Below are 16,040 nucleotides of genomic sequence, written 5' to 3' on the forward strand. Positions count from 1 at the left end.
TTTATGGGGAAGTTCCACAAATTTGGTGGCCGGAAGACTTTCTTTGCTGCAACGTTCTGAGCCTGGTCGGCTGGCGGTGTGCGGTTTCTTTTTTTTCGTGCTGTAAAGCCCGCCATGTCGTATCCGATGGACGATTACGAAGAGGTACAAGCTTTGCGTATCTATTCACTGAGAACTTGATTGGCGTGTGGGAATTGGGACCTTCATGGATGGTTTGCTTGGCGTTTTCGGATAAAAGCGATGGGCGGGTTGCTTCCATTTAGTGGAGGGGTTGTTAGGCTGATCTGTCACTAAAAGCAAAGCCGAGAAGAGGCGTCTGTTTTCCAAAGCCGTGGTATTCACATTTGAGGGGGGCAACGATTAAGCAGGTTGCATCGTATTGTCTGTACCAGATTCAAGCCCTCCCTTCCCACGCTCTCTTTTCGCAGGGCTCTTACGATCCATATACTTATCCAGGGGATTATGATTTACACACAGGTGAGTCCGTATACTTTCATGTTGATAGACGTGCTACTTCGAGTTTATATTCCTGGAGGCAAAGAATACTATCTTAGATGTTTGTTGTGCTATATAAATGATGGTAGTACCGTTCAGAAGTGCTTTGAGTCTAGCCCACTTTTTATTCAATTTTTACAAAAAATGGATAATTATATGCTTTATGAAACTTTTGATATTTGTCTCTTATTGAAAGAAAGTACTTTGACCTATATTCATTTTAGCAACTTTAATTTTTCTTTGTTTCTTTGCAAATTGCTTTAATTTATAGTCATAGGCTAAAATGTGAAAAAAAATGAGTGGAAACTAGATGCTAAAAAAAATGGCTACACAAAATAACTCCTAGACATTTCCATTCTTGTACTTTCCATTCTTGTAATCCATTGTAGGTGTTGTATTCAGATTGGCTTGCTTAAGAATAATGGGATTTAATTTAATACATTTTTAAAGTTGTCAGGATTGAATTGGGAAGATCCAGATTCAACTGTCCACTCAGTTATGGAATTCAATTGGGTGATTATAGAGCAGTCACTCTCTCCCAAAACAAATTACTTCCTAGGGTAGTTTAGGAATATAATGAAATAGCCATCCATATGTGTTCTGAAGCTGCCAATTGAAAAGCAAATTTTAATTAAGAAAAATTACCGAATTAATGACTTGGATATCAAGAATACTATAACTTAAAGTCGCATAGTGACTCTGGGTAATATTTGTAATAGAACAAAATACATAAATACTATTAAAAAGCACAACTTAAATTAGAATAAAGACAATATAAAAGCAAGATTAAAAAAACAAGAAATAAGACAGAACAAGAAATAAGACAGCAAAGCATACAAAGAGTGCATCTAGTTAACTCACATTTAATAGAGTCCCCAAATTCATGGGATCCCCAAGCTCGTTGGCAAAAATCATTTTTGAGGGCCTTCTAGAATGCCTACTTTTGTTCCATTTGCTTTTTCCCCATGCCCTTTGTTGTCTTATTTAGTAATATTCATGTTGGCCTCCACAGCAAACCCTAATGTTGCCAAAGTGTTGAATGGGTTATGATGGCCTATGAGCTTCTGTGAGGGAAATGGGCACTTTCTAAATTAGACAGATTTCATCACGCAAAAGCTGCTATTATATATTTTCGTCATGATATATTGTTGCAAGTATGAAAGTAATGGTATTTGCATGGATGACATTATCACCAGTATGTTATCATTCCTCTTCTCATTCCCCCTTGCTGGCATCTGCCCATGTTCACATTTGAAGAACTTTATTAAAAATGAGGATTCTAAAACAGAGATGTATGCATTTAAATGTTAGGTTCAAAATGTTGCTATTTTATGTCTTCCTGATATTTTGTTTTGATGTAGTTATTTCTTGTATTTCATAGGAGATCCAAAACAGGATTTAGCCTATGAACGGCAATATGAACAGCAAACCTATCAGGTGATTCCAGAAGTGATAAAAAATTTTATCCAGTACTTTCATAAGACTGTTTCAGATCTGATTGACCAGAAAGTGTATGAGCTTCAAGCCAGTCGCATATCTAGTGATGTCATTGATCAGAAGGTATATGAGATCCAAGACATCTATGAAAACAGGTATGATTTCATTTGCTTCAGAAAAGAGTGAGAATTTTCAGTATGGCTAGTTTTTATTAGGGTTCAATAACATTAAAAGAGATAAATATTAATGACTAACTGATACATCACTATATATTTGTGAATATATAATGGGAAATAAAGATTATGTAGGTAGTTCTGCCCACATGATGGCATATGACATTGAAGAATCTTGTTCTTTAGTATCTTTTTTACCACTTTTCTCATAGAAATCTTTACACACGTAAGATTGGTAAAAAGTGAGAGGGGATCATATAAATTGTGGGTTAATTATACTCGGTATTGCCATGATTTTCTAAATACTATACTGATGTGTATTGCAGTTGGACTAAATTAACCGAAAGGTTCTTTAAAAACACTCCCTGGCCAGAAGCAGAGGCTATTGCACCACAGGTTGGAAATGGTAAGAATTTTTAATAGAAAATTTTATTCTGATGTTTGTCCTGCATTGGAAGAGTAATTTTTTTATTAGGGGGGGGAGGGAGAAACCAGTACATATTGAAGAAGACAGGTTGAGAATTGCATTGAACTCTCTTAACTCCAAATGATCTTTTAACAGGATTTGTCACATGCAATCTGATTTGATCCACATTTCTAACATTTATATGATAAACTTAAAAATGACTTTATTCTTTTTTATTGTAAAAAATCTAGCTTGTTTTTTTGCATGGAAATTGCGAGACTCATGCCAAATTTAAGAGGTATAAAAATATTGTTCTTGATCTTTGTGTCCTACCCTACTGTATTAAGTTGTTGATATCATAATTTCAACAAATTAGAGGGCCTCTATTGCCAGAAGAAATCTCCTGTCTTAGCTATTTTCCTGTTTTTTGCATCACTCTTTATCCTTGAATCAATTTTTAACAATGCCACTCAATGCTTGAAGATTTTATAGTACACTACTATAAATTTTAATATACAACAAGAATAGTTTTTCTCCCTTTATTAAAAAATGAATATTTTATTATAGTTTTTATTATAGTTATGGATCTTAATGGTAGTATAGGATTAAAAACACTTTGTGGTGCTTTTGTGAAATGCACCAATTCTGAGATATCTCAGATGCTCATTAGCAAGGCAGATTATATTCAGATGAAAATGTAGCATATTCCAGCATATATTCATTAACTTTCAGATAGCATATGAAATTTTATTTGCCAGAGCATGGTGCCGTTGATATGTTTTTGCAGCATATTTTGTGACTTTTATTTATTATAGGAAATTTTTGAATTTCTGATATATTGTATTATATTCACTTGTGTCAGATACTTGAAGACTGACTGAATGGAAAACTCAAAGGCAAATACTTCAAATACAATGATTTATAGCTTTTCTTTAATTGTAGATGCTGTGTTCTTGATTTTGTACAAGGAGTTGTATTACAGACACATCTATGCTAAAGTCAGTGTGAGTATCAGATTTAGATTGTCCTTAATGAAAAGTACATTTACTTGTTCAATTGCTTTGATTACTTAGAACTCTGAGATTATACATTCATTCAGTTCAGAAATTCAGGCATCTATTTACTCTTTTTTCATTTATTATAGGGTGGTCCAACCCTGGAACAAAGATTTGAGTCTTATTACAATTACTGCAATCTCTTCAACTATATTCTTAGTGAGTCTCTAAAATTATATATGTATAATTCTTTGTATTGTGTAAGGGGTCATAAGATTATATCTTCTATATTTAGAATAACATGCGGGGAGTAGGATGTTAGCATCCTAATATATAACTCTGTTCCCAGGTGTGTTTTTCTTGAAACCTTCTGAAGCTATCTGATCCCTTTTGTTAGTATACCTTTATTTGATTTTATTTTTAAAGAAAAATCCACTTCCTTCCTTATTCTTATTTTATATAGCTCTCTTTGGCTTCTTCTCTTCCTTTTTACATTTTGTTCTGCTAAGGACATGATCTTCTATGATATAATGTTCATTTAGAATACCTAGAAAACAATACAAGTATGTAAAATTAAACCAAGAAGCAACTGTGCCAGCTCTAGTTCAGTTGGTAAATATTCAGTGTTCATTAATTAATGGTGGGATCTACTTTGGATTAAAAGTAACTCATAGGAAAATGCAGCGATATATATGTTTTCCCCTAAAATTGGTAAATTACATTCTGAAGTGGGCCTTGGCACAATGCAGAATTGTTTAATAAAGCTATAAAGTTAGGCTTCTAAGTTGTCTTTGGAACTGCTCAGTCAGCAGTCCAAGATTTCCTATTTATCTTTTATCAATAAGATGCGGGGGGCGGGAGTGAAAATATAAAGACTCTTTGTCTGGTATTATTCATTTCATATTCTGTATGAATATTCCTTTCTAGATGCAGATGGCCCAGCTCCTCTAGAACTACCCAATCAATGGCTCTGGGATATTATAGATGAATTTATATATCAGGTATAAAAATGGATTATTCTCTTTGTCTATTCTGCATGCCGTTTTTTAACAATGATGAAAATCTGCGAAGATCATTAGAATCAGATGCTAAGCGTGCAAGCAATTTGCACAAAACGTCCCAAAGCAGTAAGAATTCCAGATACCGGTACTTGTGGTTAGAACGTATATGTCTTTCTGTTTGATATCCAAGCATATATATGCATGCATGGAGGGGTTTATTTCTATATTGACATATAAGAATGCAATTTGTATATAATTTTGTATGCTCTAAACTCTGTTTAGAGCCAGTTCTGTTTATCATATACTACAGGTATTTTAGATAGGAATATGCCTATTGTTAGTGATTTGGAATAATATTTTTGTGATGAGTTGTAATTTTATTCAATGTTCTCACACTATTTGTCTTTCCTCCTACAAATTGTTATAGTTGTAATTTGATTTCTGGTTAGCACTATGAAAACTTGTGAGAAGATGTTTTTTTAATGTGGGGAGGTTGGTAAAGATTTTCATTTGTAAAATAATGTATAGTTTGGTTTTGTTACAATACAGCATAACATTTGTACTCATTAATAAATTGCTCTTTATTCCTTTTCGCTTTGGGTAATTCCAATTTACTTAGTCATTTCAATTTTATTTTGGTTATGTAAAAAAAAAAAAGTGTCCTAGGAGGAAAACAATACCATCCTCATTTTCTCTTGTATTCTCTATATCCTTGTAAAGTTTCAGTCCTACAGTCAGTATCGCTGCAAGACTGCCAAGAAATCTGAGGAAGAAATTGATTTTTTGAGGTTAAATCCTAAGATCTGGAATGTCCACAGTGTTCTTAATGTGTTATATTCCATCGTGGACAAATCCAACATCAACAGGCAACTGGAAGTTTATACCAGTGGAGGTAAGAGAGTAAATATTTTAAAATAAGTGGGCTTTACCACTATCAATTATCAATAATTATCCAGTAATTTATTAATATGGAAGGTCTAGCAATTTTCATTCTGATTGTGAGTCTCCAGCTATTTTTTTCTGATCAGGAATCAAGCTGGCAGATTGAAATTTGCATTTTTATTCATTGTTGTATTTTGTTACGTTGTTAATTGCGAAGTCGTGTCCGACCCATCGCGACCCCATGGACAACGTTCCTCCAGGTCTTCCTGTCCTCTACCATCTTCTGGAGTCCATTTAAATTCACACCTACTGCTTCAGTGACTCCATCCAGCCATCTCATTCTCTGTCGTCCCCTTCTTCTATTGCCCTCAATCTTTCCCAGCATTAGGCTCTTCTCCAGTGAATCCTTCCTTCTCATTAGGTGGCCAAAGTACTTGAGTTTCAACTTCAGGATCTGGCCTTCTAAAGAGCAGTCGGGGTTGATCTCTCTAGGACTGACCGGTTTGATCGCCTTGCAGTCCAGGGGACTCGCAGGAGTCTTCTCCAGCACCATAGTTCAAAGGCCTCAATTCTTTGGCGCTCAGCCTTTCTTATGGTCCAACTTTCACAGCCATACATTGCAACTGGGAAAACCATGGCCTGGACTATACGCACTTTTGTTGGCAGGGTGATGTCTCTGCTTTTTAGAATGCTGTCTAGATTTGCCATAGCTTTCCTCCCCAGGAGCAAGCGTCTTTTAATTTCTTGGCTGCAGTCGCCATCTGAGGTGATCTTGGAGCCCAGAAAAATAAAATCTGTCACTGCCTCCATTTCTTCCCCATCTATTTGCCAGGAATTGAGAGGGCCGGATGCCATGATTTTGGTTGTATTTAGAGTTCACATATATAGTTTTACATTTTTTCCCTTAGGTGACCCCGAGAGTGTTGCTGGAGAATACGGTCGTCATTCTTTATATAAGATGCTGGGCTATTTTAGCCTTGTGGGTCTGCTGCGCCTCCATTCATTGCTGGGTGATTATTATCAAGCCATTAAAGTTCTGGAAAATATTGAGCTTAACAAGAAGGTAATAGAGCCACCATTATGTGAAGATTGATTTTTTTTAAAAAAGAAAGACCTTTGGCTTCTGGAATATTTATTTATTTGCATGGGTTTATATGGCCATCGATCTCACCGATATGGCTCTGGGCAGCTATATTTATATAAATAAAGAATTTTTATTTGGTAGGATGCTAAATGTTCTGCAAAACAATTTTTATATAAACAGTGGATGTTAAGTTGAGCCTGGTGAATGTCTCAACTGTGTGGTGAGATTTTCCACTTGCTTTTATTTTTAGTACTAAAAAGAGATGTGGAGCCTTTTTAAAAGATTCTGATGCTTTTATATTCTCAGGCAATTAAATACTAAGTTATCATTACTGTTCAGGTTTTGCATTTCATATAATTTTTTTTCAAGCTATAACCCATTTTAACAATATAATGTAGAAAATTAAAGCATATTCCAAAATTACTTCTTTTCTTCTCTGGTAGCTGTTAGCTGCACTTCTCCCATCATTCACTAACCACTTTTTTCCAAATCTGCTATTCCCTTGATTCCAAATAAATCAGGTAGGTTGTATACTATAAACAAGGTGATATGAAGAAAACTAGTAATCTGTATCTATATCAGGGGTTCTCAACCTTGGCAAGTTTAAGACTTGTGGACTTCAACTCCCAGAATTCCTCAGCCAGCAAAGCTGGCTGAGGAATTCTGGGAGTTGAAGTCCACAAGTCTTAAACTTGCCAAGGTTGAGAATCCCTGATCTATATAGATATAGCCCCATCTATATTTGGGCTATGTTTGAGCTGAAAATAAACAGCTCCTGTGATTTCATACAGGATTGCCACAGTTTCTGATGACAGCTACTTGTACCTTTTTAGACTACTCCTGTCAAGAATCACATCACATATCTGGAAAGTACAAAGTTGAGGAAGGTTGTAATATGAGATCTTTACAGTGGTGAAACTTGTTACATTGTACCTTTTAATCACAGAAAAATGTGTATCTTTCCTTTTTTGCCAGCTAGCTGAAGATAACTATTTTAAAATATCTATGATCAAGATTGGGTTAAAAATGCTGAATAAATTTGTTTTTAAAATCATAGACTGGTTTAAATAAAATAAAATAACAATGTCTTGTTGCTCAAGTTTAAGGTATTCTGTATCTCTTCATTATGTTTGTTGCAAGAAACTTAACAGGCCTATCTCTCTGAAAGTTGTAGGATTAAAATGCTACATTGAGATTGACAGAGCAGGTTCTTTGCTGCGGTGCTTCTAAGACACTATGGGACAGTGCATATAGTCCTCCACTTACAATAGTTCATTTAGTAACCATTCAAAGTTACAACAGTACTGAAAAAAGTGACTTATGACTGCTTTTCAAATTTACATCTGTTACAACATCCCCATAGTCATGTGAACAAAATTTGGACGCTTGGCAACTGACTCGTATTTATGATGGTTGCAGTGTCCTGAAGTCATGTGATCACCTTATAATAATAGTAAAGTTGGAAGGGACCTTGGAGGTCATCTAGTCCAACACCCTGCTCAGGCAGGAAACCCTATACCAGTGGTTCTCAACCTTTTTAATGCTGCGACCCCCAACCGGTCGTAAGTCGAGGACTACTCAACCGGTTGTAAGTCGAGGACTATTCAACTGGTGCAGCACCGTTTGCAGAATGGGACTTTTGGCGGGCTCAGCAGGACAGAGCCTGGACAATTCCTATTGGCTTTTGAAAGCCAATAGAATTAGACTCTATTCAAGAGAGTCTATTCTATTGGCTTTCAAAAGCCAATAGAATAAAAGGGAGTAGCACAGCTAAGGAAAAGGGGGAAAAAAAATGACGGACTCCATTGTTGGGTGACCCCCATGAAATGGTCATTCGACCCCAAATGGGGTCCCGACCCACAGGTTGAGAACCACTGCCCTATACCATTTCGGACAAATGGCTGTCCAGTCTCTTCTTAAAAACCTCCAGTGTTGGAGCATTCACCGCTTCTGGAGGCAGGTTGTTCCCCTGGTTAATTGTTCTCACTGTCAGGAAGTTTCTCCTTAGTTCTAGGTTGCTTCTCTCCTTGATTAGTTTCCACCCGTTGCTTCTTGTCCTGCCTTTGGAAAACTTTTTGAGACCTTCTGACAAGCAAAGTCAATCGGAAACCAGATTCACTTAACAACTGTGTTACTAACCTAACAATTTCAGTGATTCACTTAACAACTGACAAGAAAGGTCGTAAAATTGGGCAAAATATTTCAAGGCTTAATTGTGGCCATAAGTTGAGGACTACCTGTATTTCTGAACCTCAGCAAGTTTAAGATGTGTGAACTTCAACTTCCAGAATTTCCCCAGCCAACATACTACTTAGGGAAATTCTGGGTGTTGAAGTCCAAACTTGCTGAGATTATTTTGCATCTACCCGTATAATATTCATTTATAGACTGAATGCATTTGGAGCAAAGTTCTTAAATCATAGCCTTTGGAATGATGCTGTTCTCTCTTTGTAGAGACTGTTAACATTTCTTTTCTGACTCCTCACTTGCTGTACAATGTCTCCCTTTGCTCAGAGTATGTATTCACGAGTGCCGGAATGCCAGGTCACCACCTATTACTATGTTGGTTTTGCATACTTCATGATGCGACGTTACCAAGATGCAATCCGTGTCTTTGCTAATATTCTCCTATATATTCAGAGGACCAAGAGCATGTTCCAGAGAACAACCTACAAATATGAAATGGTAAAAGGGAGTAAGGTTTCTGCCCTTCTTTCTAAGAGGTGTCCTTGGAAATTCTTTCCTATTTGCTAACAGTGCCGTTTCTTCCCAGGCATAGTGATCTTCTTACAGCACAATTCTACCAGTATCTATTTCACTGATATCAAGAAGCATGTTGTAGACTATATTACTCAGCATTCAGCTTTCAGTTCAAATCAATTTGTTTAAAAATTTGCAAATACCTTCTGGTTTAGCTGAGCCTTATTTACCTTCCTGGCATCAATAGCTCCAGAGGTATCCAGTAGGCAACTGGTTAAATCTTTCAGGAGACTGTTTATTCTTTGTTCCTTTTCATTTGCCCTAGGTATGTCAGACTTTACTCTTCACTTTCAGACACCTTTGATAATTTGATTTAACTTGTTTATTTCCCTAATCTGCTCGTGTACTGCTGATGCCCTCTCCCCTTCCCACCCCTCCATGTATTGAAACTGTTTTCAAATTTTGTTTCTATGGGACAGGCTCCTTATTGTGAACTGTCCAAAATTTATATTCTTTGTTAATGTATCCTGTCAGGTGATCTTTCCAGTCTGCTGCATTGCACCATATGCCTATGAAGGTATCTCAATTCCTTCTGTTCTTGCTGTTACTTTCTTGAACCTGGTAGTCACTCCTATCATGAATTCTTAGAGATAGTTTTCCTTATTGGGTTGGTATTCAAAATTAATTTTCGAAGAGCTGAGAACTCTTTGGGATTTTATTTTTGAAGTGTTCCTGAAAAGAAATGAAGTGGCAAGAATATGCTAAAAATAGGCTAAAAGTAGTTTAAAGCCACCAAAAGCATTAAGTATTGATTTCAAAGCACTTTTTAAAAAATATGTTCTTTATGTAAATGAAAAAGAAGCTAGTCCAGTTACCCAAAGGCATTGGTCCATTAATCAAAGAAATACAGAACTAGAATGCTGCCACTGTCTGCTTAGTGGATCAAGACAGCTTTTACTTTCCAATTATGTGTCTCTCTACTTTAGCTTCTCGAGTTTTTGCTTTTGAAAGCTACCTGGCAGAAAGCTTCATGGCAGAAGTAAGACTTAATAATGTGGCTTTCTTTTACTTTGCCAGTAGCCGCTACACATATATATTCTTAAATGTAAAGAGTAATTGATCTTGAATGTTTCTTACAGGCATTATTTATTTTTCAGATCAACAAGCAAAATGAGCAGATGCATGCTCTTCTGGCCATTGCTCTTGCCATGTATCCAATGCGCATTGATGAAAGCATTCACCTGCAGCTCAGAGAGAAATACGGGGATAAGATGCTGCGGATGCAGAAGGGAGACCCCCAGGTATACGAGGAGCTGTTCAGCTATGCTTGTCCCAAATTTGTCTCACCCGTGGTACCCAACTACGACAATGTGCATCCCAATTATCATAAGGAGCCATACCTGCAGCAGTTGAAAGTCTTTGCTGATGAAGTCCAGCAGCAAGCTCAACTGTCCACCATCCGCAGTTTCCTAAAACTGTACACTACTATGCCTGTGACTAAGCTGGCTGGCTTCTTGGACCTCACAGAGCAGGAATTCTGCATCCAATTGCTGGTCTTCAAACACAAAATGAAAAACCTAGTCTGGACAAGTGGCATCTCTGCCTTGGATGGAGAGTTTCAATCGGCTTCTGAGGTGGACTTCTACATCGACAAGGTCTGTCATTTGACTTTTCTCCAACCCTTCTGACAGAAGTGCATAATATCTGAACTTGATACTGTTAAGATGTACTGAATTCTAGTCAACAGGGTAGATGGAATGCATTGTCATCAAAGTCATTTACATCTTCTCTGGAGTTCAAGTTCCTTTATACATCCGAGATAAATTTGTGTTGGAAACTGATGTAAAAACTAGAAAGCCCCACCATTCCTTTGCCTTGACCATTTCTCAGGGGCCATATAGTAATAGAGGTGGGGCCTCAGCTTTTCTCTGAAGGCCTTCCCTTGTGAAATCAGATCACTAGGCCACCTCTCTGAGGGGCATGAGCTTCAGACAGAAACTCCCAAACAGACTAAAACCAGTCTAAGATAATAGCAGGTAATATAACAAAGATAATAGCAGGTAATATAACAAGTCTGTTTTCATTTTCATGAGGGCAAGTTCTTATCTGGACAAACATCTCATGTTTTAGCATGATGTAAAGCAGTATAAAAATAAAACCCTAATCCCAACAGTTGTCTCCTAGCAGAATCCTAATATGTTTCCAACTTCTTCTTGTCTCTTGGCAGGACATGATCCATATTGCAGATACAAAAGTTGCTCGACGCTATGGAGATTTCTTCATCCGTCAGATTCATAAGTTTGAAGAGGTAAGTTAATGGCTGAATGCATAGGAGAAACTTATAAACAAATAAATGGCATAGTTCCCAAAACCTAGTGGCCATGAAAGTTACACTTCTTTATTACTTTAATCTGGGCTTTTTCCCATACAAAGGTGGTCAAATACTAAAAGAGTACCAGTTGTTCCAACATTTGTATGCAGCCCCCAAAGGAAGCAATTGCTGGTGTTGCTGCCCTCTTTCTGAGAGAGAAGAGAGTTGTCAAAAATATATCACGTATTCTCGGCAACCTGCTGCCCAGAGATCAAAATGTGGCTGTTTTAGCTATCCTGAAGAGGTCATTGCATTACCCAGAAATCTATCCAAAAGATTAAAGGGATGTCTGTGTGCGTGTGTGTTTGTGTTTGTGTAAGTAAAATGGTTATCCCTAATTCCTATTTTGTTTAAAAAAACTGAAATGGCTTGCTACCATCTGTACAGGTCATTTAACATGGGATCATGGTGGGAAAATTGAGGGAAACTACCAGATGAGCATCATATAAAGCTGCCCTGTGATTAAGTCCTCAGAGGTTGTCACACTGCTGGGAGTTGGCAAGTCTCTTCTGGAGGGGAAGAAAGGCTCTCCCCTCCCCAAATACCCAGTTTTTTTTTATTCTGGACAGAAGAGTAAGAATGGAGAGCTTCAACCCTTCTTTGCCACCCCATTAGTTCAGGAGAATGCAGTTCCTAATTCTTGCAACCACCAAATTTATATTAAATACAAGGTTCATTCAGAGTTGTGTGGTGCATTTTATCATCGTAACTTTAAAATATAACAAATACCAGCCAGCTTCATAAGAAAGTGCATGGTTAACATGGCATTAATTATAACTATGCTTTCTTATTTAATCCTAACCATTGTAGATACCATATTGCTTTGAGTAAACATGTCTGTATTTATGTTGAAAAAGTAGGGGTCAGGGGATCCCTACTGCACAGAGAGTTTGCCCTCGTAAAAATGAAAGGTCAGAGTCGGTGAAAGATGTTCTCCTCGACTGCAACGTTTTTGCAGAGGCTTGCCAAGATTTGAAGCAGCTTATGTTACAAATAATGCCAGGCAAATCTAATTTTTGTAGATGCTAATTTTGGGCTATCTAATGAAGATTGCAAGGTGACTCTTACACTGTCAAGCAAAGGATGCAACAAATGTTTTAAATAGAAATGGCTGAATTATTTTGAAAGTATTGTGTGTAGTTGAGCTACGGTACATATTTATGGTCTATTTTCCATATTGCTTACTATAATAATTTCTGTAATATGTTCTTTCTGTTGGTTTTCTTGATTACAAAAAACTTACAACTTTATATATGCATGCCCATTATGCTATTCCCTGTCAGGTTAAGCATCATTGTGTAAGGAGCCAAAAGGAATAAGAACCAATAAACCAAAGCAGTTAAACATTTAAAAATAAGAGAAAGGAAGCAGCTGATTTTAATTTATATCATCACTTCTTCTGCATGTCTCCATACCTCTCTTCTAAATACTCACAAAGGATCTCTGTTTCCATCATATTCACCCATTGCCTTTTTGTTATTTAAACTTCTGATTTTTTTGGAGGATTTCATTAATTTTTGCTCAGTCTTTCCCTTTGTCTTATAAAACAAATTCATCTACTTTCCCTTCCTCTTATTCCATATGTTATTTTTCATCTGCAATTCGATCATTCATTTTGTCTATACAGCTAAACCAATTCAACAAATTGGTTTCTTATATTCAGTTTACTATCTTATTGCATCCACTCATTTCTGACTTTATTTCCTTTTTTATCACATACACTTAAGTACACCATTCCCACTCTATTTAGCTTTATACTTCTCTTGATGTATCCAAACCTCATTCCTATATAACAAACTGGGCAGAAGCATACTTTTTATGCAGCCATTTATGCTATTTCTGATGAACTCTGTAGAGTAGATTATATACTGCTCACTACCATTCTCCCAGTATTCATACATCTTTAAAATTTCTACATTTTCCCATGTAAGTATTTTATTAAGATACATAAATTCATCTACTTGCTCTGTTTTCCCCATTTTTGTATAAAGTATATATATTTATATATAACTTGTAATTGTTCACTGTTTTCATTGCAAAATTTCATTTAATTTTGCTGCACCATTATTCAGGTTCTCGGCCAACAGTATGGCAATAGAAATACTTGTACCAAATCAACGTCTCCAACATGATCACAAGTGTTCCTTACACATTTCTTTAAAAATGCATTAAACAATCAAGGACATATCACACATCCTCACACTAAATACTCAGCCATTTGCTAAGCAATTTGTTTATTCCTACACTTGTGATACTTGTAGCATACACTGATTTTACTAATCAGCAGTTAATACTTCATAATAGTACAAAACATTCCATAATTCTGATCTTCATCACTTTATTGGACTTCTTTTCTAATATCATATATTGGAATAATCTTTCTCCATACATATCTCTATCACCTGCTTAAGTCTTTTCTGTACATCTCATGTACAGTACAATTTCCTGCATCCCACCAGCTAGGAGGTGGAGTGGAGTGTATTGACTCGCTTTCAGAATACATAACTAGTTGGTCACATTTACATGTGGGGGGATTATATAATTGCTGAAGGAGAGAATAAGGAAGTATCTAGAAATGCATAGTATAGCACAAAAATTTGGAGAAATGCTGCAGGAGATGACATACTATTGTGTAATGAGGTTCCTGAAAGCAGTCCCAAGAGCAAAAAGATTTGAGATAACCAGCTGGATCAATGAGTACCAATTCTTTGTAATCACCTTGTCAGAATCCAATTATATTTCATCTTTAATTATCAAATATAGAAACTCCCAATTCTGCTCCCAATTCTGCCTTCTCTGGATTCTGCCATAAGAGGGAGAGAAGGGGAAGAACAAAGGGGCTTTATGGCCCTCACTTCCTTCAGTAGACTTCTAGGGAGCTGAAAGTGTTTATTGCAACTTCAAAGAGAGACTTTGAATGTAAATAGCATCAAAGAACTTTACCATGACAAAAGAGAGCTAATTACCTTTCATGTAGTTATCTGAAGTCTCCATACAGACGAAAGAAAGGAGCAAGGGGGTGGAATTGTGATGCCTGAAACTATCACTGGAAGGGGGGGTGATTGGGTGGGACTGCTGGGGAACCCCTTAAAACCTTGAATGGGAGAGCTTGGACCCCAAGTCCTGTCTAGCATGCCTGCAACCACTTCTTCTTAATAAAGGATTCCTGTTGGAAGAATTATTCCAAGAGTTCTGTCTTCTTAAGATTCAAAGTGGGGTGGGTCCTTACACACCTTCCATCTTTGACAAAAAATATTTTTCAGGTTTTTCTTTTTAGAAGTTGAATAGTCATTTTCCAGGAATGATTATTTCTAAGCAATTTTGTCAGTATAGATTTGGACAAAATGCTGTAAAAATCATTTGCAGCTTGTGTAATTTGCAGGTGTTTATCTGTTTTTACAAACACCACAGATCTGTCCACCTTAGTACAGTCTGCATGTGGGCTAGATTTAATTTACTCATTCAGCTGCACTCAGCATTTTTGGTAGGATGCAGACACTTGTTTGGAGAATGTATAATTGGGGCAATGACACTGAAGTGCTTAACTATGTGGGTATTTCTCCCCCCCCCCAAATTAACTTGTAATTAGATGTCTGTCTCTTTCAGTTGAATCGTACTCTGAAGAAGATGGGCCAAAGACCTTGAAACTCGTCTTGCATCAGCTATTTGCCCTATTTAAAGAGGGTAAGCCTGGGAGAAATATGAGCTAAGAATTCTGGAATTTTCTATAATCTCTGCCATTTTTACTTACATAGCAGATGGTTGTGCTCATACAAAAAACTAGAAGGTCTAATTCAATAAATGAAATTTCTTTGTGTCTCTGGAGTTTGTTCATTTATCCCTTTGAGGGAGAAATAGCTAATCTTTGGCTTCTTTTGATATCTTGGTTGTGGGGCCTGCCTAAATTCATTCTATAGGGAGGGTTTTTTGAAAGCTGGCAGAGTGTTTGCCAGGACTCAAGTACAGGTCTTCACCTCTGTTTTGAAAGCTGATCTGCTGTAATGCTGATTTCGCAAAAATATGAGCTTGTTCTTTCTCCTATAGTTTTCAAATGTAAAATCACAATGCCCTGCTTTGCTAAAAGAAAGCAAAGACAAAATGCTATATGTCAAAATTATTTCCGTGAGGCTGTAGATTTAATCCCTCTAAGATTGAATGCCTTCAGAGTGTCTTCCAGATCTTTTATGATATAGTTCTTTTTCTTTTTCTTTTAATGTAAAGCACTGGGACAGTAAAGACAAAGTCTCTGAATCAGGCTTAGCTCTTGGTGACCTCATGGATATGTCCACACATGATTTTTGGCAATATCCATGTATCCTATTTTATTTTTAATGCCCCAAACCAGTCTACATCCAGTAGATAGTGAAGTTGACATCAGATAGCATCCTTCTTATCATTTATGATTAAATTTCTCTCTTTTAAAAAATGATACTGAAAAATACTGCAAACCTTCAGAGTCCTTTTATATGAAATAAAAGAAATTATGATTACAGTCC

At 36.6% G+C, this 16,040-nt stretch overlaps 1 protein-coding gene across 2 annotated transcripts; it reads left to right on the top strand.

Moving 5' to 3' along the window:
- Positions 1-15,363, top strand: EIF3L (eukaryotic translation initiation factor 3 subunit L). 2 transcript variants are annotated; one of them, XM_039333523.1, is made up of 13 exons: positions 1-144; positions 429-477; positions 1,877-2,087; positions 2,432-2,511; positions 3,454-3,515; positions 3,656-3,725; positions 4,434-4,507; positions 5,228-5,399; positions 6,298-6,452; positions 8,988-9,158; positions 10,331-10,828; positions 11,401-11,481; positions 15,151-15,363. In XM_039333523.1, exons 1-13 carry the CDS (start codon positions 115-117, stop codon positions 15,187-15,189), a joined length of 1,692 nt encoding a protein of 563 aa, XP_039189457.1. In that variant the 5' UTR covers positions 1-114; the 3' UTR covers positions 15,190-15,363. The 2 variants fall into 2 exon arrangements, with proteins under 2 accessions (XP_039189457.1, XP_039189458.1); XM_039333524.1 differs by lacking the exons at positions 1-144; positions 429-477; positions 2,432-2,511 and having other exon boundaries at positions 2,009-2,087.
- The last annotated feature ends 677 nt before the right edge of the window (positions 15,364-16,040 follow it).

The sequence above is a fragment of the Crotalus tigris genome, unplaced genomic scaffold (assembly GCF_016545835.1).
Source record: "Crotalus tigris isolate CLP2741 ecotype Arizona unplaced genomic scaffold, ASM1654583v1 scf7180000024506.7606697, whole genome shotgun sequence".
Taxonomy (NCBI): domain Eukaryota; kingdom Metazoa; phylum Chordata; class Lepidosauria; order Squamata; family Viperidae; genus Crotalus; species Crotalus tigris.